This window comes from Equus quagga, chromosome 3, assembly GCF_021613505.1.
Source record: "Equus quagga isolate Etosha38 chromosome 3, UCLA_HA_Equagga_1.0, whole genome shotgun sequence".
Classification (NCBI taxonomy): Eukaryota; Metazoa; Chordata; class Mammalia; order Perissodactyla; family Equidae; genus Equus; species Equus quagga.
Genome location: NC_060269.1, coordinates 28,907,848 through 28,930,774, shown reverse-complemented (window position 1 = coordinate 28,930,774; position 22,927 = coordinate 28,907,848). Strand labels below are relative to the sequence as shown.

Here is a 22,927-nt window from a genome sequence, read left to right as displayed (position 1 = left end):
AAATTATTGCTATTGTGAAAAACAAGGGCCTGATAAAACCCACAGAACAACTACTCACTTATATTGGGACTATTTTTAGTCATGCTATTATAGATCACACTGTATTTTTGTGCATAATAAACAGACACAGGAAAACGCTGAAAATGTATGACTCAACTATCTAATTAAAGCTGAATAAACTAACCTAGTCAGATTTTCATTTTTAAATGAGAAATGACAAGAGTAGTAAATATAAAGAAAAACAAAAAGAACTTTACTTTCCTATGTTAATACAGGTCAATGGACCCTTTCTTCTCAAAAGGGTTGATAACACCAATTCTTAGCAATAAACATAAGGCACTTGTTTAGATTACAACATCACTGCATTTTTTTTTCCACTTGTTTTTCTAACCCTGTTTTCCCCCCACAGTATCATTTGGAATTAAGAGTGAATGAGGCAAACGTGAGATGATCCAGTTGATACTACTCAAAGTGGCACAGTACAATGTTTTAGGGGTGATGTCTGGACATAAAATGAACCCTGTCAAGGTCCTCTGACACCAGACAATGTATCCACTATCAAGTAAACCTGAAAGAAAATAAAATATTTATTCAATATTTCCAGTAAAATTGGGTTGGAATACAATATACACGTTAGGAATTTAGCTCCTCACGGTGGCATCTGCATCAAGAGTTCTGAGTACTCATGAATATTCATTCTAAGACAATCCACATCATTTGAACATTGTCAAGACAAATATATGAATTTCATTTTAATATACAGTAGAGTTTAAACATAATTCACACGTACACCCCCTATCATATGGCTGGTGCCTCCTCCAAACACCTCATTAGTGGCAGAGGTAGCACTAGTGTTCTTTCCCAACAATAAGAACTTCAGTTGCCACTCATAGGAGAAGTTGAAAAAAAAGTTATGTGTTTTTTTTTTTTGCCATCTGTTAAGATGTTCCTGAGACAGGGCTAGTTAATAAAACATAACAAAGCACTGGAGTTCAGTTTGTACTTCTCTTTACATCACTAAATTGTTAGACTAGGATGTGGACTGCAGGTCATGTACTATGAAAGGTTGAGTTTAGCACAAGTGTTCAATCAGTAAAAGGATCAGGTTTCCTGGAAATTCCCTTTAGAATACCCTTTCTATGAACTAAAAGTACCACAAAAAGGTCAATTATATATACAATCAATTTATTTTACCTAATCTTATTTGCTCAGATCTTACAAACGCAATGAGAATATTGAGCCTGAGACTGTTCTCAATGTACAGGTTTAACATTTTAAGGCTCATTTTCTCAATGAAAACAGCAATTTTCAGTTTTGCTTTCAAATAATGGATCATGAATTACATTCCTAGTACCTGCCACCATCCTAGGCCTCACTGAAATCTTAATGCAGGAGCAGCACCACACTTGCTTTCCGGAATTTCCCTGACGCCAGCACTCGGCCCATTCTACACAGCTCCCCTCTGCACTAGCCTTACAGCAAATACACTGCCTCTGGCTTGCACCTCTGTTTCCACCTGTGTATTTTCACAGAAGCCCAACACAGATTAGTTGAAATATTCACACAACTGTTTTTCAAAACAATTTATTGCATCATATTTGGTACCTTATGTTTGACAACAAAAAGGAATTACATCTGTAACTGCAGGAAAAAGAAGCTGGTCTGTTATTGAAAAAAAAAATCTTGGGCCCTTTAAAAATTACAAAGTCTTGGGCTTGCCTGAAACAACTGAGCAAGAAATATATTCTTAGAAATGTAGGGCTTCAAGTATTACAAACCTGTGACACTGTGGAAAAATTCCAGAGGTATCTAAACTGCAGCACTTTTTTTTCTGCATATCGTGAACAAGGCCTGCTGAGGTTTTAACTATTAGTCTCTTGATCAGTCATAGAATGGTAGTCAGGAGTTCTGCTCTTTTAACTTCAAGCCATGGTAGATTTTCTTTTTTCACTCTTGGGTGAAAAAATTCATGCTTGCTAATTAGTTGGTGCCACATCACAGTGCATTTGGTTCTTGCATTACAGTTTTAACAAGTTTGGCCAAACCAATGCTGAACGTTTTGCATTGTTATTTTAGTTCTTCAAGTTTTAGTTAAAATTGAGATTGTTCCAACTGGTTCCTTCAGTTAAAAACTGTGGTACAAGAACACCAAACTGATCATGTACAGTGAATTTTGGAAACACAACAAGCGTATTGAACACCCTCTAGGTTTCTTATAATTCTGCTTGGTATCTATATGTCCCAGCTTCTACAACATCAAGCATCTGTTGTAGGTTTCTCTGTAAATAGTGATTCACATTGCATACTTCCTATGGTCAGAATCAACCCCGTAACAAAATCAGTCAGATGCTAAAGCCCCAACAACTCTTTGTGCTCAGTGAAAGAATCCAGTGCTAAAACAGCATTTATGCTGTCTGAGATATAGTAAAATCTCACAAGACAAATTTAAAGTAATATTTCTGCCACACACCTGCTTTGTTAGCTGTTAACAGCCTCCAGATTTTATATAAATTAGTTTAAAAACATGGGTGGGTAGGTAGGAATAGGATAAGGTATCTTTTTTTAACCCTCAATTTTAGCAGCTTTTAATTTTTTAAGAAACTGAACCTATATCCTGTAATATGTTAGATATTTTATATATACTTTTTCAGCAGGATAAAAAAACGTAAAACACTATTTGAAGGCAACAACATTTACTCTTCTCATTCTGTGTAAGTTAGAGCAATGCAGCAGGTGCGTGACAAAAATATTATACACTAGATATGGTCCAAAGTCATTCCATTTGCTTGTTCAATGATGTTCAAATTTCATTGGCCAGTTCTTCAGTTTCTGCAGAACTATCTCCATTAACTGTGATCTTCATATCCTCTTCATATCCAGGAGGCATGAAAGCCAAAGCGTAAGGGAAAAGCTTATGACAATTTGCTCTATAAACTTCAGCAGCTTCTTTACAATCTCCTAGGCTCCCATCACACAAGGCTTCTAACACCTCCATACATGTCTAAAGAAAGAAAAAAGGTCATGTTATAACTTGGCCAAAAAAAGGTTTTACTGTGAACTTCATTAGACATTTCATTATCAACAGATTTCCAAAATAAGAGGCAAATGTACATATTTAAGATAAACAAAAGCATTTACTCCCACATATACATTTCATTAGAATTAGTTTCTTCAGAATTGCAGTGTTTATACAAAAGGACAGATATGTATAAACAGGGCTAGGACTAAGGTGGGCCAAGCAAAGTGTACAGGGTGCTACATTTAAAGAGTCAACTCACTCTCAGCAAATGTCCAACTCCAGGCGGCAACGTTGCCTCAGCCTAGCCTAGCCCTGTGCATAAATGTCGAAATTTACACGCTATTGTCAATTACTACACTTAAGCCTTTAAGTTTTTTTGGAGGCTTAGAGCCAGGTGGCAAAATTAAACATTTTTTTTCAACCTTGCATTCAAATGAAAGAGAACCTTAAGGTATGTGCAAGAAAGGAGGAAAGAAGGTCTCCAACACAAAGTGCACGTATGCAAGAAAAATGTGATCATGAAAATTGATAACTCTTTCAACCAAACCCCTACATAGTTCTGCTTTCTTTTATTCTTAAATGATTCATGTTGACTTGCATTTCTCATGTTTTCTTTCTTCATTTTTTTCCTTGAAAACACTACATAGTTTCCAGATATATAATACCCCACAAACTTTGCCAGTTCTAATCTAAATGATGCATTAATTAGCATCCAACAAGTCAAATTTTTCTTTCACAGATATTTCCTTCATTTGCTATTAAGGGACTCTATCTAACTGTCTTTCAGCAAGTGCTTTTTTATCTGGCCGATTATCATACACAGTAGCTGTCCCTCATTTTTAGTCTAAACTACAGTCTGTATTTTGCAACACACCCATATTATCTTTTTCTCTACTTAATCCTCATGTTATAGTACAAGCTATAAAATGAGCATTTTAATTTAACCCTTGGTAAATACATCTTAAATATGTCAAAATCTTCACTGAGACCACTGTTTGCTCAGAAATGCAGATATGAACTGAAATCCAAAATTTAACTATGGAATGTACATATGATTTTTCTAAAACATATTTCTCAAAAAATTATTCTAAGTAACAGATGTGAAACTAGTTACTGAATGCCAAGTAGCTTGCTGCGCATGTGCACGCACACACATAGTCCTAAATTAACTTAAGATAAGGTGAGTTTCTGACATGGATTCATAATGGTTTGGAGAATAATATACATAAATAAATTATTCTCTTGGTGGAAAGAGAAACAAAAAGTAGTCAGGTACTCTAACAGAGAGATTATGAAAAACTCTTTACCTGGAGGTTTCTGTTAGTGAGGGATTCATCAAGCGTTGTTGCCAACTCTATAGCTCGCTTCTGACTAGAAGGATCTAAATAATATACCATTTTGGCAGCTAAAGGAGAAGAAAAAAGGAAATTTGTTTTATTTCAAGGTAAAACCAGCGTCTTATCCTCGATTCATTCAAATATAAAATGCAAGGTATGTGTGCAGTGTGTGGCACTTTATTAGGAAAATGGGAACAGCCATTTTGAATCACTGTTATTTAAAAAAAAAAAATACTGAGACAGTAGACCAGAAATAGCCTTACTGTCCAAACTAGGAGAATGATTGTAAGAGAGACTATGAAGAAATACAAATATTCTAATACTTGTCTTTGTGTGGTTGGACCATGGATAGTCTTCCTCTTTCTAAAATGAGGTTGATGGGAATACTTCATTAAATACATATGTTGGGGGAGGAGGGGAAGATGGTGGGGGGTACCCAACCTTGATGGTATGAGACATAAAGCTGAATTCAGAATTTCACTAAGGCATACGAAGCTGCTCTGCTTCTAGGCCAGGTATTTTAAAAGCACACTACTAAAGCACTACCCATGTGGTCCCATCAAGTCCAGACTCTGGCTCACTAGCACAGAACCTTGCCAGATGACTCTTGCCTGTGAGATGCTTTCAGGTGTTCAGCATTGTCAAGTTCGATATCTTACATAAGCATGAGAAATGGAAGATGACAGTCACATCCAAGTGAATTTTAAGAGCACGTCGATGAGAAAAAGAAAAGAAATAGAAAGAAAGCTCCTCTTTCGTTGTATGTAATACACAGCTAAATTCAGTTATACGTGCTTCTCTGTAATGCCTATACTGAACCAGGAGAAACTACTAACCTTGATTCACAGTAATAATTTTATCTAAGAAATTTTAAAAAATTTATAGGAAGCATACTTAAGCTCCTGTTGCCATGGGACTAAAATGTGACAAATACACATTGCCTCTTCCACATGAAAACTGTGTAACCTTGTCATTGAGTCATTAAAATAAAAACAAGTTGTTTCAGAAGGCTAAGATAAGGACAAAACAAAGCGATTACCTGATAATCTGTGTGGCAATGAATCAGAATTCCTTTTCAGAAAAGTTTCATTAAAATTCTTTGGATTCGTCGCTCCAAAAAGACGATTCATTTCTTGTTTTAATACTGTTCTAACTGTATCAGGTAAATCTTTACTTTCACACACTGCTGAACAAATTAAAGACAAACTCTTATTAGAAGTTAGATACTCTGATAAAGTGTGTAGAAGTTAAATTATCTACTTGATGAGGCCAATGAAACAAAGCAATTATATACAAAGACTAAATAAGCCTATTGATAATTCAACATTTAAAGAAGAGTTTACCTATATAAATTTAAAGAGTGTGTGTTAAATAATCTATTTTCTAAAGGCACTCAAAGACATTTCATTGACAGATGATTCATTTCCAGAAAAAGAACAGAAAGAAAAATAGATGATGAAAGATGTAGTTCCACGGCCTTCTATAAGCCCCTAGGGGCTGCCTCTCTCAACTGTAAAGAGAGTCTGCAAAGCAGGGGCTTGACGGCACCTACCTGGTAAACAATGTCACAGCAAATATGTAGTGCTGAAGACAATAGAATTTTCCTCACCCTCTCCATTTTCTTCTATACCCAAGTAAGGCATTATAAAATTATCAATTAAAAAAAAAACATGGTTGACTTCATTGACCTTTATTTTCAGGGGCTATGTGAATTAAGCTATCACTATACAATAAACTCCAAGGAAGACCAAAGTATTTTCCTGTAATGAGTGCACAGTCATCGTCGTATTTCCAGGCTTTGAGATTTGGAGATGGAAAAGCTGACCCCCAACCTCTCTGGACTGAATCCTAGTTATGCTTTGTTTCAGTATTATTTTGGTATAGAGAGATAGTCTGGAGCTTTGAGCCAGACAGACCTGGGTATGGAGCTAGGCTTGGACAAATCATAACCTCTCTGAACCTATTCCTTGATTTGCAAAACTGGAGTAATATTTAACCCAGAAGGATTACAGTAAGGAAAAGCTACGTATAAAAGAGCTAATTATATAATAGGTATTTGATATACTGTAGTTACCATTTTTGTCACAGACTGAAAACATAAAAAGATTTTCCCTTATGGTTAGGAACTATGGTGGCGGCTTTCAAACTTTGCAACGAAGTATTTGTATTCTCATGAATATGTATCCTATAAAGGATAACTTATTATGTGAAGCAAAAAAGTTTCACAGAACACTCACTGATCCTTACTTTGTGTGACACATGCTGATATTTTCTACTCTATTCTATTTTAGGTTTTCAAATGCTGGTAATGACCCACTAGATTGCTTTCATTGTCTCACTAATGAGTCACTACCCTAAGTTTAAAAAACACTCAACTCTTGAGTAGTAAACATCCAAGTGAAATATCCTACACATAACTAGTAACTGAATAATTGATCGATATGCCCTTGGTTGGTTAAATAGCATTTCTTCTATCATTCTACAGAATTGATTCATTCAAATAAATAAGTACTAGTTAAAGAATTTAGCTTAACCTCCATTATGGCTGTACTTTCAACTTGGTTTTGGCAATTTATCAATGTTTGTTTTTCGGGGGGCACAGAAGCAGAGACAGAATAGGAAGAAAAGTTGCTAAAATAGGCTATAGCCAATACAATAAACATGTCAAAAACCACAGCTGGGATTCTACAAAATATGTTATTTCCATGGGCCTTGTTGGGTTTTGCCTGAAACGCTTTCGAGACACTTTATGTGCAGATGAGAAAATAACTGTATAGTTTGCATCATAGTTCGTTATAGGTAGAAGCTAAGCTTTTCATGTTTTTCATTACCTTCATTTAACTTGTCTTCCTCAGATTAAACAATTTCCCCAGAAAAATAAACTGCTTTTAAAAAAGCCCACTTGGGGCTGGTCCTGTGGCCGAGTGGTTAAGTTTGCATGCTCCGCTTCAGTGGCCCACGGTTTCACCAGTTTGGATCCTAGGCGCAGACATGGCACCACTCGTCAGGCCATGTTGAGACGGCGGCCCACATGCCCCAACTAGAAGGACCCACAACTAAAATATACAACTATGTACTGGGGGGATTTGGGGAGAAAAAAGCCCGCTCAATTAAAAACAAATATATGAACATATATCCATGGTGTTCAGGATGCATAAATAGGAAATAACTAACTCCCAACTTCCACTAACAGCTGTTTCCAAAATCATTTCCTCACTGATTCACAAAAGGCTTGTTTACAGCCGACTCAGTTTTCTTCCCTAAATCATGTAGATTGGAAGTATAATTTCCAGGAAACTACTAATTACCCAAAAAAACAAAAAATTCTACTGCAAGTAACACTTAGAACGTCCTGTGGAATTGTGTATAATGAAATTTTACCTATGCCTTTAGGGAAAGGAGCACCCCAAATGTCACAGGTTATTAGTTAACCCTTCATTGCTAAAGACTAGTGTGTGTGTGGGGATCAATCTAAAAATCCTTTAAAAGTGATAAAAACCAACCAAAAAATATTGAGTTCTCAGGAAAGTAAAATATCTGACTACTTAATTACCTTCCATGGTACAACAGTAAGTCTTGTGAATCAAGAGTAACAATTGGGAGGAGAGGAATAAAACCTTTGGTAAGGGGCTTTTGGTTTGAGTGCTCTGATATCCTAAAATTAAAATAACGTTTTATTCATGCTATTAGTTTATTAGCAGATTGAATAAATTTACTAATCACCAACTGTGAAAAGTTACATTGAATAGGGGATTAGCAAAAGGAGTTTCCCTGAGTTCCCAGGCTAGCCAGCATTTTTGTTAATAATTCGAGTAAAAAAATGTTCATATTTTGTGTGAGATAATGACTATTCATTACTAGGTTATAGCACACCCCACTTAGTGACTGCCACTTAAAATGGCAAAATAGATAAATGAGAGTATTAAGCACGGTCTTTTTGGGGGAAATACTTAAGTACAGAAAAAAATTATCTCCAGATAAAAGAAATGAGATTGTACAAATGAGAGAGGAAAACGATATATAAGATTCATTGTAGATTAAGGTGACCAAATAATGCTAATTTTAAAAGCATGTGAGGGAATATAAACACATAAGGAAATAATAAAACAAGTGAATACCTAAGCTCCTATCTTTTACTTTGCACTGACCAGAAATGTAATTTAAATTGCTTTAAGTCCAATGACTTAAAAAAAAACAACAACAACTCGGGGCCAGCCTCTTGGCCAAATGGTTAAGTTCACGCGCTCCACTTCAGCTCAGGGTTTCCCTGGTTCGGATCCTGGGTGCAGACATGGCACTGCTCATCAGGCCATGCTGAGGCGGCGTCCCACATAGCACAGCCAGAAGGACCTACAACTAGAATATGCAACTATGTACTGGGTGGCCTTGGGGAGAGGAAAAAGAAGAAAAAAGAAGAAGATTGGCAACAGATGTTAGCTCAGGTGTCAATCTTTAAAAAAAAAATACTTAAAAAAAAAACTGAAAACTTTAAATGGGTACCAAATCATCCTCATAAAAATGGGGGATGGGAATGTTCTATATGGTAAATGACCATATATGTGGCAGATATTAATTACAATGGTAGTATAACAACATTCTGGAGTTTTGGAAGGTACCTTTAACCATGTGAAAATGAATATTCACTTTAGAGATGTTTCTACAACTGATAAAATAGATGTAGACGCATTGTCTTTTCGTCCATACTCCCCAGAAAAGTGTTATTGGTGAGGATCTCTTTGCAAAGGAGTTACTACAATATAACTTAAGGTGACAAATGTGTTCCTGAAACATTACTTCAAAGTTAAATCTTTTGAAGTACCAAATATATTAGTTAAAGGAAGGAACCTTGTGAGGTTTAACAAACATGCCCCTATTTTGTGTCTCTCCAGTTTCACAAATGCCTTTACAGTACACACCTGTTCTTAACAAAGGTAATAAGCAGTCTACCCAACTTCATAAAAGCTTTTTAAAGAGACGGTGCACCTTTAACTACAAATTATCACTGCTTTCATTCCCCAAACTTAATCAAAATAAAGATCACTTTGTGACTCTCTTCCTGACAATGATGTGAGTTGAACAGCTGGAGCAATGGGCATGGTTAACAGGGACACTCAGGAATTCTAACTTTTATGTCAGGACCATTGTGCCTTTGTTTCTCTGAAGTCCATGAGCATTTTAATTTTCTGAAACAAGTGTTGCAAGAAAATAGTCATATGTTCACAATCCACACATTCATTATAAGCAAATATGCTTAAATATGCCACTTTTAAATTCATATTTCAAAGGAAAGTCTCTAATTCCATAGGATTTATATGTATTATTTTACTACCTTTCAGGAAAGAATTGGTTGTATAAAACAAAGCATGTATATTAATTTTGAAAATAGTTTAAGTGCACTCCATCCTAACTTGAGAATGGATTAAAATTATTCTAGCCTTAATTTTCTGATTCATGATTTCAAAGATTTTTTTAATATAAAAAAGAGACTAAAAAGAAACTTCTTTGGGGGCTGGCCCCATGGCCGAGTGGTTAGGTTCACGCGCTCCGCTGCAGGCGGCCCAGTGTTTCGTTAGTTTGAATCCTGGGCGTGGACATGGCACTGCTCGTCAAGCCACGCTGAGGCAGCGTCCCACATGCCACAACTAGAGGGACCCACAACGAAGAATATACATCTATGTACTGCGGGGCTTTGGTGAGAAAAAGGAAAAAAATAAAAAATCTTTACAAAAAGGAAACTTCTTTATTTTCTCTAAATACAACAATTTTGTCTTGTATTTTTATAATATGCTTATATAATTTATTACTTCAGAATTTTAAAAAATTGAGGAAAAACATTTCTATGATTCAGTTTCTATAATAGGAATCATTTTTTTTGACAAGCATAAATATAATTTAAATAAGGCTTTACTTTTTCTTAGAAGTCAAAACAATATTCTTATGGAACAATTTAGCATTTTTCAAAAGAATGATTGGAATGCCTGGTTGAAATCTCATTATGTTTATATAACGTATGGGTTCATGGAGCCTAGTATTTAGCAATGAGGTAAGTAACTTAACAGTATTTCTAAATTCTACAGACTGTCCTATTTAAGATTCAATTTTTCCTTCTCCAGTCACTTAACAATCAAAACAAGAATAGAACTACTTGACTACAGGAGTCCTTTTTTCTAAACTTAAAGCTCTTGTAGGAAGAACAATAATTATGTATGTTAGCTTGAATAAGTAATTTAATCTTCTGAGATCCTAGATTTCCCAACTATAAAATGAAACATAATTAGCATAAAATTCCACCTTTCATTCTCTAAAATTCTGTAGTTCTACTTCACATTAAAACGGATGGATCTTACCGTCAAAATATTTGAAAAGTACATTGATTGTTTTAAAGTTCTTTTTAACCTATATTTAATAACAAAAATTTTACGACTCAAACAATTGTGCTAAATAAGGAGATAACATCAATTTCAAAGAGATTCTTCAATTTTAGAACAATTTACTAAGAAGCTTTACATAATGAAATGATTCAAAACTTCAACTTACATGTGACTTTTTAGAAATGGAAACAAAGCTGATTCTCAAATATCCGGACTTGAATGATTCTGTCAAAATCAGGTAATGTTTCTAGTCTTAAAATAAAGACCTTCATCACAAAGAAAAGAATCCTGCTGTTTCCCCAAGCTAATTTAATACGCATTAGCGTTAAAATGATTGAGTTCATGATAAACTTATATAGATCACTTATACAGTCACTATCAACTACTGTAATCAAATACTTAAGTAACAGAAAACAAAAACATACCAGTACTAAAGAGTCGAATCATACACTCATGAAGCCAGGGATGACTAGAATCAATAGCAAATGCCCTCTTTACTGATTGGAGCATCAAAAGAAACTTCTCTATAAAAAGAAAAAGTAAGATATATTTGATCACTTGATAGAATAAGATGCCCTCCTTTGGAGGACTAAGACCTTACAAACAGAAAACTAATTCAGAGTCAATCACAACTCAACTGCGACATATGACTTAAGCACACAAATGCCTCAGATTAGCAACATTAGCTAGTATCTTCCACACAACATTCTTTAAGAAAAAAGGTTTTATGAAGTATAAAAAATTTAGATAGTATTCAACAATATTTGAACTAATGCTATATAAACAAAGAAATGAAATGTGAAGCCATTTCATTTCCTAAATTCCTTTAGTCAAAACAAAGGGATTTTCCCCACTACTTAAAAAACTTCATTGTTTATGCTTGAAACTATCTCCTTCCTTGTGTTTTGTGACATGTGAAATGATTTCCCTCCTACCTGACTATTCCTCTCCTGTCAATCCTTGGCTCCTCTTCCCCCTTGAAAGGTAGAGTATTCACCAAGGTTATATTTTCAGTCATTTTCTAATCTCTATCTATGTTACACCCCCACCCAGATTCCCCATGCTCCCCAAGTTTCAGTAGTGTTTCACCTGTTCAATGTAAATCTGCACCTGAATACTCACCATACTGCCAAGTCTCATCTATAATCACCTCTTTGTTAAGACTTCCCTAATTTGGTACCATTCCCCAAATGGCGAAATTCAAAATCTCAGGCTCCTCTAACAATTTCTTTTCCCTTACCCCCAACACTCAGAAAGCTAAAAATACTGCCACGCCCTCTGTCACCACCCATTTCACTCTAGTGCAGTGGATTCCAAACACTGGAGAGTCCTTCAGAGGTTAGAACATAGCCAAGAAGCCAACTGAATGGAATTTAGATTGCTCTTTCCCACCTGAAGCAGAACAGCTTTTATATTTTGTACTTTGGGGTTCTAGTTAAGAATATTTGTTAAAAAGGGAGAAGTACTAACTTAAAAGTTCTAAAATTACTAAACTATTTATTAAACTTATTTTCCAAATTATAACATAATTATTGCAGAAAATAGAAAATATTTTAATCAAATTCCATCAAGAGACAATCTCTGTTACCTTTTGATTTCTTCCCAGCCACTTTTCTTAATACCTTAATAGAATTAGGTAAATATCTTAATAAAAATTAAAATCAAACTATAGTTTTTCATCCTATTTTGAAACAATGTTATGAAGCAACCTTTCTCCAACATTATTAATTACTTTTGGTAAACATGATTTTTTAATGGATACTCTATAGAGATACCATTTTATTCAATCTCTTTTAGTAGGAGAGATGCACTGTTTGGAGCAACAACCTTCTGTTGGATCTTACTAACCAGTTTCTCTTCCCTTCCATATGCTTTTTTTCCAATGAACCACTTGGATTACATCAATTCAGTATCATAGAATCTTCTTAGTATCTATTACATACAGTTTATGCATTCTAAACCTGGCAACTAAGACCCTTCATTGATCTTTTACCTGGCTCAGGGAATAACTTCAATATTATTTACAAACACTTGTGTTTTCTTAACGGATATTCTTCCTTTCTATGTACCTTTCCTTTTAGAAATACAATTCATCCTTCAAGACACACCTCAAACATCACATCTTCTATTCATAACAATAGCTAATAATGGCTAAAATTTATTTAATGCTTACTGTGTACCAGGCACTATTCTAAGCTCTATATCTATTAACTAATTTTATCCACACATGTACATGGTAATTACTGTATTTACCTTACTCCTAGTTATGTATGTACATCTACTGTTGATTTTAATGTCCTGGAAGAGACAATTGTATCATTGTACCTCCCCACAACATTTTGTACATAGCAGGCATTTCTATGAGGAAGCTGCATTGGCATTTGCCAAAAAATCCTACAGCAGTGGAGGGTATCAGAGTTTGGCGACTATATCTAAGAAATACAGTGATCAATTTTATCAGGGCCACTATACTCTAATTGCCTACCTTTCCTAAAGTAAATCTCAAAGGCAAAAAGATGAGTTTCTATCTTGTTCTTCACCAAGTTCTTCAACGGTGTTAAAAATTTAATAGCTTCTTCCAATGGAGTTTCAACCTAACAAAAATAAAAGATATTATACAAATGGAAGCAAGATTTTTGGGGGATGTGATTTTACTCTTTCTATTAAAAACACTTTAAAAAAAAAAAACAAAAACCACTTACCAGTCTCCCAGAAATATACTGTCATATTTTAACCTCCTGTAATCTAAACAAAGGGGATTTTGGAACTCTAGAACTCTTCACTGGTTTTTAACCACAGAGATTACATTATCTCTGGATAGAAACTATACAAGTAAGGAAGAAGATAAAATAGAACCAGGGAAAGACAATAAGAGAAACAGGTAAGAGACCCAAGGGGAAAAAACTGACCGAGGAGGGATATGAAACAGGATGGAGAGGACTAAGAAGGAAACTATAGAGAACATTATAGAATGAGTGAATGCTCTTTTTAAATTCAAACTATAATCAAGCTATTAAAAAATACTACAATATCCATTCTGTGTTACTTTGTTCCACTACAAATTCTATAGACATTCAAAATTATTCAAATGCCACACTAACGGTGAGATGGCATTTGAAAAGATTTATATTTATAGAACTCTCTGTAACCTTTTACTAATTATATAAAAATCATATTAAATAAAAATACTAAAAAATGCTGAATCATGATAAAGATTATATAGGAGTCCTTAAAATGACTCTTCCTATTTTTCTGTAACTTTAAATGTATTTTAAAATAAAAAGTTTTTCTAGAAAAAACATCATATTAATTACCTATTTGTAAACCACTACTGGACACGTGTAAGGTCTGCCTCATAATTGTGCTATTGTTATACTCCTAGACTGAGTATTGAGAGACTACTATTCTCAGTAGACTGGGATGGTGGTGGGGAACACCACCATATTTAGCAGAAGGGCACTGAAGATCTGGGTTCTATTCACCTTCTCTCATCAGAGAGGCAATAATAATTTACCTTCAATGGAATTTGGATTTGCCATATCTGTCCAGCATGCTTCTATTAGTACAGTAATTATGGTTTCACCAACATAGATTCTGGCCAAGGAAATTATTTCACAGCATTAAAAAAAAAAGTTAAGCAACAAAGGGATGTCTGTGGGATTTATCTTGTACTAATGTGTGAAGCAGCTAGCATTATTCTGAAGGATAAACCAGAAATCAGTGTCTAGCACTGACCTAAGAGCTGTAGATACCAAGAGATGGAGGAGAAAACAGGGGCCCTCATAAGTATGCCTTTCTCACACATTTGTAAATATTTTGCTTCTTATTCCCATGGCTGTATGTTCTACTGAGTTGGAATTTACGGTATACAGGGGAGAAATAGTTCCCAGGGAAAGGAAGAAAACTGGAAACTGAAATTGCCACCCAGCTATATCAAGCTTTTTGTGCCTCTAGGGGTACAGACTGAAATGATGGTCACTGTATTGACCAGGATAATTTACTACCAGGGAGATACAGCTGCTATTACAAACCGGAAACAACAAGGAATATAGGGAAGTTAAATCAATACAAGCATTACACTTACTGAAATCAAGTATTTGAACTTGGAAAGAGAAAAGAGAGAACTTAATTCTGTCTACAATCTTAGTAAATGAGAAGATATGCCCCCAAAGGAGATCTGGATCTGCTGTCCCCACATGTGTTGTGTGCCTCTCACAGGTAAGATTCTGTCAGGCTAAATCTAAGCATTTAAATATACATACATAACCACAATAAGCTAACGACAGTCTACATTTACCTGTACATAATGCAGTACAGGGTTACATATACAAAAGCATAGAAAGAGGAACGAGGTTCTAAAATCAGTGCTGAAGACGAAAGAAAAAAATCGTCAAAACTACCCTTGAAAATCCCTAAAGTTGTAAAGATAGACATATAGATATAAATATGCAATATCACTAGTTTACATTATGTGTATGAAAACCATATATTTAAGTACCAAAATCACAATCATTGTAGAAAGATATTCACACTATGAGAGGCACACAAGAACTGACACAGCCTACACAAATAGCAGTCATACCTCCCCCATCTCAAACTTAGTTGGGATCATATGTTCACTGAGTGGAGTATCGGATGGAATTGCCAGCATTATGCATACTCTTTTCTCTCAAACAAAAAATTACATCCAGTCATGAAGATCTGAATTTACCTAAGTTAAACAGATGCAGAATGGGACAGCTTGAGGAGCAATTTAAGACATTTGCAAGGGCAGTTTTGATTATATGCAATATTTTAATTTATAAACTGACCTGAAATTTAATCCACATATTAAGATATGTTGTATAGGAGTATATCTCCCGATACTCTCAGCATAGAAACAAAAAATTTAAAACTATTAGAACACTACTATAAACACGGAATACTAAGGACTCATTACTCTTGATAAGAAATGTGGGTGTGTAAAACAGGGGGAAAAAATCCAGTTGAGATGAATGCTGACTGACTGAAGGCAAGGGGTAACATAATAGGATGGATGCTGCATGAGAACTCACAAATACCAACTACTGCCTCATGCAAGGTAAGTTGGAGAAAGCAATACAGCTTCCACCAAGACTTCAGATTTATACTCAGTTACCTAACTATTAAACTCATTAACTAAACCTCTTCCTAGTTTCCTTTTCTCCTTCTTAACTGAAATTTCTGCTAACTTAATAATGCTTTTATTTTATTTTATATATGTTATCGTGAACTGGTAACATTAAATTTACCATTTACCACATGGAAGAATGCTGAAATAGAGGATCACAAAATAGCCAATTACAGATTGCAGATCCAGACTTGGCAGGCAGCTTTTAAAAGAGCCTAAAATGCCTCTCCTGGTTATGATGGCTTGGTGTAATTTGGCACTGCCACCACTTTGGGGATACGGGTAGGTGTGGATGTCATTAGATGGGGGCATCTAGGAAAAGAGGGGTGTTATGTGCCTAACACATAAGAATAGTATACACTAAAGAGCAATCCATGAAACTGGGTGCCTTCCATTAGGCTCTTTCCAAATAAAGCACTCAGAAGCACTTTCTACAGGCATTATCTTCTTCTGAGACTCTACCACCTCTAGCCACAAATGATTAGACTACAACCTAGCATCTGGCCCCAAAGCAGCCATTATAAGCTGGACACAAGCAAAACCTAATAGAGCCTATAGGGATGCCTGGTTCAAGAATTCTGTTCTGTAGGGGTACTCTTTCTTAGACAGCAACTAAACAATCCAAACAGATCCTCTCTTTAAGAACTATAATGCAAGACATGAAGAGTTACAAGAAAAAAGTTATTAAGGAAAGTCATGGGATAGAGAGAAAGCAAGCGGAAAGAATGATGGTGGCAGGCAGTCAGTGATAGTGATAAAAATGGCAGTAACAAAGAAAGCCAAGGCATCAAGTTGGAAGGCCCCTAAAGTTGCTATTATCCCTGAATAACTTCATGATTCTCCACTAGGCCTAAAAGGTCAATTTTCTGTGTCTCCTCACTTCCCTGTATACTCTTCCAATAAACTCCCAACAACCGTAAGAAACTATCATCTTTGTTCCTAGAAAGTACACATTTGTGGAAAGATGTCAATATATCCTTGTGAACTCCAAGTTAGATTTCTCTATGATTCTCAAATAGCAATACTGCTATGAGACATTACTGTCCACCTGCTCTGGTATAGTTCTAAAGATATTTTCCAACTCTATTTGTTAGGTATTATAATTTTCCTTAGTTATAGCAGTCAGTGATTTTGAATTTTTAGTTAGTAGTGAGGCTACAACTGAACTCTAGGGCAATGTGCTTACTATTTTGCTTTAACATAATGAATTAAGAATTATTTTCACATGGAGTAGGAGGATGTCAAGGGCCAGAAGAAAAGTGCAAAGGTATGTTTTTAATCAAAACGGTTCATATGACAATGAATACCTTGGTTTCAGCTTAATGGTTAAAAACGGTAGATAAGATTTTGGCTGGGGGGAAATATTTAGGGACTTTTAAGATATCAGGTTCAAATAGCAAAGTCCAATAAAGAAGTATCGTAAACTGACAACATCGGTAAGTAGGAGATACACGTCTAGAACTCACTTTTTAACAAGCTCAATTTAGCCTAGATATAAAAACTCGCCTATCACCACTTTTAATAGACACTACATGCTTTACATATATATTTACTCTAGTCCTAACATCTCTGCCTAGTAGGGATTTTTCCTACTCCCATTTTATAGATTAGAAAACCATCAGAGAGGTTAGACAAAGTGTCCAAGACACACAGTGAAGTGTAAGAGCTGATACGTGGACCCAGATCAGAATGACTCAAATGCCAAAACTTTCCACTATACCATACTAGATTACTCTAACTCAGGTTCATTATTTCAAGTTTTAAACGTGAAATATGATCAGAAACAAACAAACAAAGAAGACTAAAAATTAAACTAAGTTTTTGCTCTAAAATCTATAATCAAATCGATTGAATAAGACAGTGTAAAATGACAACAGCTGGTCATGAGATTGCACTCAGTTGTGCTAAATGCTATTATGAAGTACCTTGGCTAGTTTCTCAGGGATAAGTTCTTCTTTTGGACCTCCAATTTCCTCATCATCATCATCCTTCTTCTTTTTCTGATTTCTCTGCTGCTTTTCTTTTTCTGCATTTTTTTTCTCTTCTTCTATCTGGGCTTTCTTTTGAGCTCTTCTTTGTTTATTACGTAGCTTCTTCAGCTCTTTGTCAGACATATTTGCTGTAGGCAATAAGTGTTAATTAATGAAATTATAAGCATGTTAATCAGATTAGTAATGATCAATTACTACTATTTAATACTCTCATACAAACTCCCATTAAAAATATTACGTTATGCATGTTCATATGCCTATGTGTACCTAGCCTTTAAATGATTCCATATTTATTAGAGAGAAGACTGTACCCACTTCAGAAAGTTTTTTTGAAACCAGGTGGTGACCTGGTGCTGCAACCACAGCAAAGCATAAAAGCATGTGAGTTCCTCCAGCAGTATTCAACTATGTGCAATTCTATTAACGAGCTGTTTCATCTCTCTACGGCCTTGGACTATGCTTTCTCTTAGTTATGGCTTCTCTAATCTTGTCAAACGGTTATGCATTCTCTACTCTGAGCTGCCACTATGCCTTACCTATTTTGCTTGTCAGAATACTTTGTTTATGCATCTGTTTCTCCCTGAAACTGTAAGCTCCTTCGTGGAAGAGACCTTGTCTTACTCATCATCTTTATATTCTCAGGGCCTAGCAGCATACCAAAACACAAAGAAAACACTCAAATATTTGTTTGGATATTTGTTAACGGAATAAGGAATAAATGGTAAATTAAAAATCTGACACTGAAAATTAACAATGTCCCTTGAGGTACAAACTATGGAATGTCTCAAAACAAAGACTGAAAATCACTGGCAAATATGCTATATTAAAGGGAAAATCTATATACTGTTTAGACTTCAAGCAATAAATCTGAAAGCTACATGTTCAATCAGTATTTATTTAGATAACATTTGTTAACACTGAGAAAGAAAAAAGTCATTCTAAAATACACCACCACTGTGGTGAATTAAATATATGTCCATAAAGTCTTCCCTCCAAAAGGTAAAGCCTATCTCCTCTTCCCGTAAATGTGAGCTATACTTACTCACTTCTAAAGAATAGAATGTGCTAGAAATGAAAGTGTATGACATCCAAGACGAGGACATAAAAGCACTGTGCTTTCCTCCTTGCTTTCTCTTGGATCACTCAGAGGAAGCCAGATGCCATCGTGTGAAAAAACCCAAACAACTTTATGAAAAGACCCACATGGTCAAGAATAGGCCTCCAGCTGTGAAAGTAAGCCATCTTGCAGGCGGATTCTCCAACCCAAGTCAACCCTTCAGATGCCTTGGCTGACATCTTAACTTCAACCTCCTGAGACTCCTAAGTCTTTCAAAATCATATAGCTAAGTGACTTCCAAATTCCTGCCCCACAGTAACTCTGAGATAATAAATGTTTTGTTACTTAAAACTGCTAAGTGTAAGCAATTTGCTATGCTGTAAGCAACACAGATTCTGGCACCTAGAAGTAGGGTGCTGCTGCAATAAAAACCCACAACGTGGGAGTGCCTTTGGAAGCAGGGAGTGGCAAAAGGTGGAAAGACTTGGAGAAGAGCATTAATGTAAGCTTAAAGAGCCTTAGACTATTGATAGAAGTCTGGATTTTGAAGAGTCTGCAAGTGTGGACTTCAAGTGAAGTGAGGAACATGTTGCTGTTACATAGAGGCAGAAAGTTTAGTAACACTTAGAACATGTATCAAATAAACTGGGTGATCTAGCTAGAGGAATTTCTAGGCCAAGAAAAAAAAAGAAAAAGAAAAAAGTGTTGAAGGTGGCACCCTGCTACTTGTAGTAAAACTGCAAGAGAGAAGGAAACTAAAGGAAGAAGCAGGGACTTGACAGTTCTGAAAATTCTCAGCCTCTCCAGAAATGGCTGCTGGGCAAAGACCAAATCCAGAAGACTGCCAGGAAAACATATCCAGAGGGAAAGCAGAGAGTTTGCCTTTAAAATCTTCTGTTAGGACTCAGAACTCAGAAACATGGTACTTCAGTTACTAGTCAAACTAAAGGCTCTCTTAAGGGTGTGACTTTACAGATCCTCTCAATTAAACAGAGCTTGTAAGAAACTTAAGAGTGTTATCCTCTCAGCAAAAGCTCAAGGCAGACAAAGATCTGTGCATGTGGATTCCAATAAGATTCACAAAAGACCCATAAATGTTTTTTGCTGAGGAAAACTCGCCCTGAGCTAACATCTGTTGCCAATCTCCCTCTTTTTGCTGAGGAAGATTTGCCCTGAACTGACATCCATTGCCAATCTTCCTCTATTTTGTATGTGGGCTGCTGCCACAGCAAGGCCACTGAAGAGTGGCGTGGGTCCACATCCAGGAACTGAACGCAGGCTGCTGAAGCAGAACGCACAGAACTCAATCACTAGGACACCCAGGGCAGCCTCCACAAAGTTTTTAAAGGAATTATATGGGAAGAAAGACAGCAAATTTTGACTGAAAGGAAGAGAGAACAAAATGAAAAGAAGCCTTCAGACCCCCTAAATATTGGAAGCACATTAAAAAACTAGTGAGTTGCAAACAAATGCTAAGTTTCAAGAAAAAGAAAGGATGAGTCAGAAAGTCGAACCAAGAATCCAGACGGCAGAGTCAAGAGCCATAGAAAAGTATTCCTAAGGTCTTGAGTCCTAATCAAAGTACTGCTAACATGTACCCAACTGGACTTTAGAAATAACATGAACCAGGGGCCGGCCCCTTGGCTGAGTGGTTAAGTTTGTGTGCCCTGCTTTGGCGGCTCAGGGTTTTGCTGGTTTGGATCCTGGGCACCAACCTAGCACCACTCCTCAAGCCATGCTGAGACAGTGTCCCACATGCCACAACTAGAAGGACTCACAACTAAAATATACAACTACGTACTGGGGCCCTTTGGATAGACAAGGAAAAATTTTTTAAAAATCTAAAAAACAACAAAGAATTAACATGAACCAGTAACTCCTGTGTGCCTCCCATTCTCCCCTCACCACCCCTGTTGAACAACAATGTCTACAGTGGATGCCCTATTCCTCTCCCATCATTTTATATTGGATTTGTAGTTGATAGCCAGCCCTGGTTGGTGGTCTAGTGATTAAGATCCAGCACTCTCACCTCAGTGGCCTGGGTTCGTTTCCCTGTCAGGGAACCACACCGTATGTCTGTTGGTTGTCCATACCGTTGCAGATGCTGAAAGCTATGCCATCGGTATTTCAAACACCAGCAAGGTAAGCCATGGTGGACAGGTTTCAGTGGAGCTTCCACATTTAGACAGACTAGGAAGAAGGACCGGGCCACCCACTTCTGAACAAAATTGGCCATGAAAACCCTATGAACAGCAGCGGAGCATTATCTGATATTGCACTTTAAGGTGAGAAAATGGCGTAAAAAGACTGGGCAGGTTCCTGCTCTGCTATACACAGGGTCACTAGGAGTCTGAATCGACTTGACGGCATTAACAATGTAGCTGGTAGGTCACTCATCTCTTTAGTTCAAAGGATTTCATACCAAGAACAGCTATACTTGAAGAGCTATACTAAAGAATCATATTCAAGAAACCTCATCAGCACCTGCACCTCATTTATATGATAACATTGTGGACTGTGAGCTAATGCTGTAATGGGATGAAATTTTTGGAGGCCCTGGGAGGGGCAAGTGTATTTCATGTGTAAGAATAAGGTAAATAATTTGTGTCCAAAAAGCAGAACATGACAAACACATGTCTACAAATTCTTTGATTTTCCTCCCCACTCAAGTATAGGCTGCACTTGGTGACTCACTTCTACAAACAGAAATGTGAAGGAAGTGAACCGAGTATCACGTCAAGAGAATAGAACATTAAAGATGTGGCTTCTTCCTTGCTCTCTTTCATGGCTAGCTACCATATCTTAAGGAACCCAAGAAACTCTCTGGAGAGACTAAGGAATTAATGCCTCCTGCCAAAAGCCGTATGAGTAAGCCATCTTGAAAATGGATCTTCCATCCCAAGACAAGCCTTCAGATGACTGTAGCCCCATTCAATACCCTAACTACAACTTCATAAGAGACCCTAAGCCAGAACTACCTAGATGCTTCTGAATTCTTGACCTGTGGAAACAGGTGTTTTAAGCTGCTAAGTCGGGGAGTAAGTTATTATGTGGCAACAGACAGAACTGTCAAAAACAAACACAAACCTGTTTCTCTTTTTCCTAGTAAAGAATCCCTTTCTACTAAAAAAAGAAAATTTCAAGCAAGGACCAAAAATTATATCCTGGAAACAGAAGGCTATGAATGAGTGGTCAACATAAATTGACCTTTTAATGATGTGTAAAATAATTGCTACTGCTTGCATCCTTATTGCATGCTAAATACAATATATACATTATTTTATTTAATATTCTCAACAACTTCATGTATTAGACTGCAATATTATTTTATGTATAAGAAAACTGACGTTTCAGAGGAAAAATAATGACTCAGATACAGTAAAAGGCAGAGCAAGGATTTAAATCCACTTCACTCTGACTCCAAAGTCCGGGCTTTCCTTCCACTATGCTATACCTGGGGTTAGCAAAGTTTTTCCACAACAGGCCAGATACTAAATATTTTCAGCTTTGTAAGCCATAGGTCTTAGTTGCAACTAAACTCTGCTGTTGTAGCATGAAAACAGCCATAGATAATACGTAAACAAAGGGGCTCAGCTATGTCCCAATAAAACTTCATTTACCAAAACAAGCTGCAATATGGATTTGGCCCACTGGCTAGTTTGTGATCCTATTCTATAATACGTGCCACTGTCTTAAAAGGACTCATGTCAGTTCATAATAACAGAGTTGTCATATAAAAACAGAGGGAAAAAAACCCACATAGGAAATTAATACAGAAATTAAGAGTCCAAATCCTGTTTCACTTCATTTAGCACTAATTATCTGGATAAGCAGGGTCTCAACTTTACATGAATTTGTTATTATTTGTGTGAACATGATAGAGGCTGAGAATTTTAGCTTAGGAGGAGTCAGGAAAATTCTACCATGCTAGAAGATAACATTGCACTATCTTAAAAAGAAAAATGTTTGTGCATGTGTGTATACGTGTGTGTGTACACCTGTA

The 22,927-nt window shown here is 36.2% G+C and overlaps 1 protein-coding gene across 2 annotated transcripts in view; it reads right to left on the bottom strand.

The window, feature by feature from the left end:
* Positions 1-232: 232 nt before the first annotated feature.
* NAA15 (N-alpha-acetyltransferase 15, NatA auxiliary subunit) overlaps positions 233-22,927 on the bottom strand; it is a 78,719-nt gene continuing 56,024 nt past the window's right edge. The window contains exons 15-20 of one of the 2 annotated variants that reach the window (XM_046656095.1): positions 17,802-17,995; positions 13,213-13,321; positions 11,153-11,251; positions 5,396-5,542; positions 4,327-4,424; positions 233-3,001 (exon numbers count right to left, since the gene is read on the bottom strand). In XM_046656095.1, coding sequence (XP_046512051.1) covers positions 2,801-3,001; positions 4,327-4,424; positions 5,396-5,542; positions 11,153-11,251; positions 13,213-13,321; positions 17,802-17,995 — 848 coding nt within the window. In that variant the 3' untranslated portion in view covers positions 233-2,800. The remainder of the gene's footprint in view (positions 3,002-4,326; positions 4,425-5,395; positions 5,543-11,152; positions 11,252-13,212; positions 13,322-17,801; positions 17,996-22,927) is intronic. The other variant, XM_046656096.1, reaches the window with a different exon arrangement.